Source organism: Fomitopsis serialis, assembly GCF_022376445.1.
Source record: "Fomitopsis serialis strain Sig1Antser10 chromosome Unknown B0H18scaffold_385, whole genome shotgun sequence".
NCBI classification, from domain to species: Eukaryota; Fungi; Basidiomycota; class Agaricomycetes; order Polyporales; family Fomitopsidaceae; genus Fomitopsis; species Fomitopsis serialis.
In genome coordinates, this window is record NW_025955345.1 from 35,929 (window position 1) to 36,992 (window position 1,064).

The 1,064-nt window shown below is 55.5% G+C and overlaps 1 protein-coding gene across 1 annotated transcript; it reads left to right on the forward strand.

Annotated features, from left to right (window-relative positions):
• Positions 1–318: 318 nt before the first annotated feature.
• On the forward strand, positions 319–1,036 carry B0H18DRAFT_1129322 (uncharacterized protein; the record flags this gene model as incomplete). The annotated part of the gene is made up of 2 exons (XM_048035410.1): positions 319–838; positions 887–1,036. Coding segments are annotated over 2 exons (670 nt in total), but the record flags the coding sequence as incomplete, so codon positions are not given.
• Between the last annotated feature and the right edge of the window lie 28 nt (positions 1,037–1,064).

Below are 1,064 nucleotides of genomic sequence, written 5' to 3' on the forward strand. Positions count from 1 at the left end.
CGCTTCTACATCCTCTCTGTCCGCGACAAATGACTCTGGAAGGCTAGCAAATGGCCTGCCACACCTAGTTGTATGGGGCGGGAGCCCAGAAACGATATCCACAACGACTGCACTCGTCGAGAACGCGACCAGACGTACACGAGGATCGCTGACCGATGCTACTAGTCAGCCATGCACGGCGACATAGCCTCAGAATTGCCGCTGCCTCTTTGCGCTTCATGGTCACCTGGATTATGTCCGCACTGTGCATCGTGAGTTTCCGCTTTGCTGTAGTCGCTGCTTCACTTCATCTTCTAGATCTTAGCTTCGGATGATTAAATGGCTAAACGATCCGCATCTGGAATAGCACGTCGCGCAACTGTGTTTTCATCCAAAGGAGGATCGGTCGTCTCCGCGTCGCAAGACCAAACTGTGCGTGTCTGCGACATCTCAGGTCTAAGGAAGAGCACCCCGAACTCGGCACCAGGCGGCACTTTCGATACTTTCGACACCTTCTCGACCGTCAAGTACGTACTTGAAGGCCATGACTGCGGTGTCAACTACGCGACGTTCCACCCTACCCTCCCTCTCATCGTTTCTGCTGCGGACGACCGGCAAATCAAGATCTGGCGTATGAGCGACACGAAGGCCTGGGAGGTCGACGCATGCAGGGGACACTTCAACAATGTGTCGACAGCGCTGTTCCATCCCAAGCATGAGCTCATCGTGTCATGCGGCGAAGACAAGACCGTACGGGTGTGGGACCTGACGAAACGATCTGCCGTGCAGACATTCCGACGGGAGAATGATCGCTTCTGGACCCTTGCTGCCCATCCCGAGTTGAACCTCTTCGCAGCGGGTGCGTTTCTTTTGATTCTGCGTCCGTCCTGTACTGACGTAGTCGTAGGCCACGACAACGGCTTGATCGTCTTCAAGCTTGAGCGTGAGAGACCTGCCTTCGCTGTGCATGACGACTCTGTCTTCTATGTGCGGGATAAGTATGTACGCTCGTACGACATCAACACCGGCTCGGATCTCGTCTGCTCAGCGTCCGCAAGTTCGGGAGCCCGTACGTCCCCCGCGAA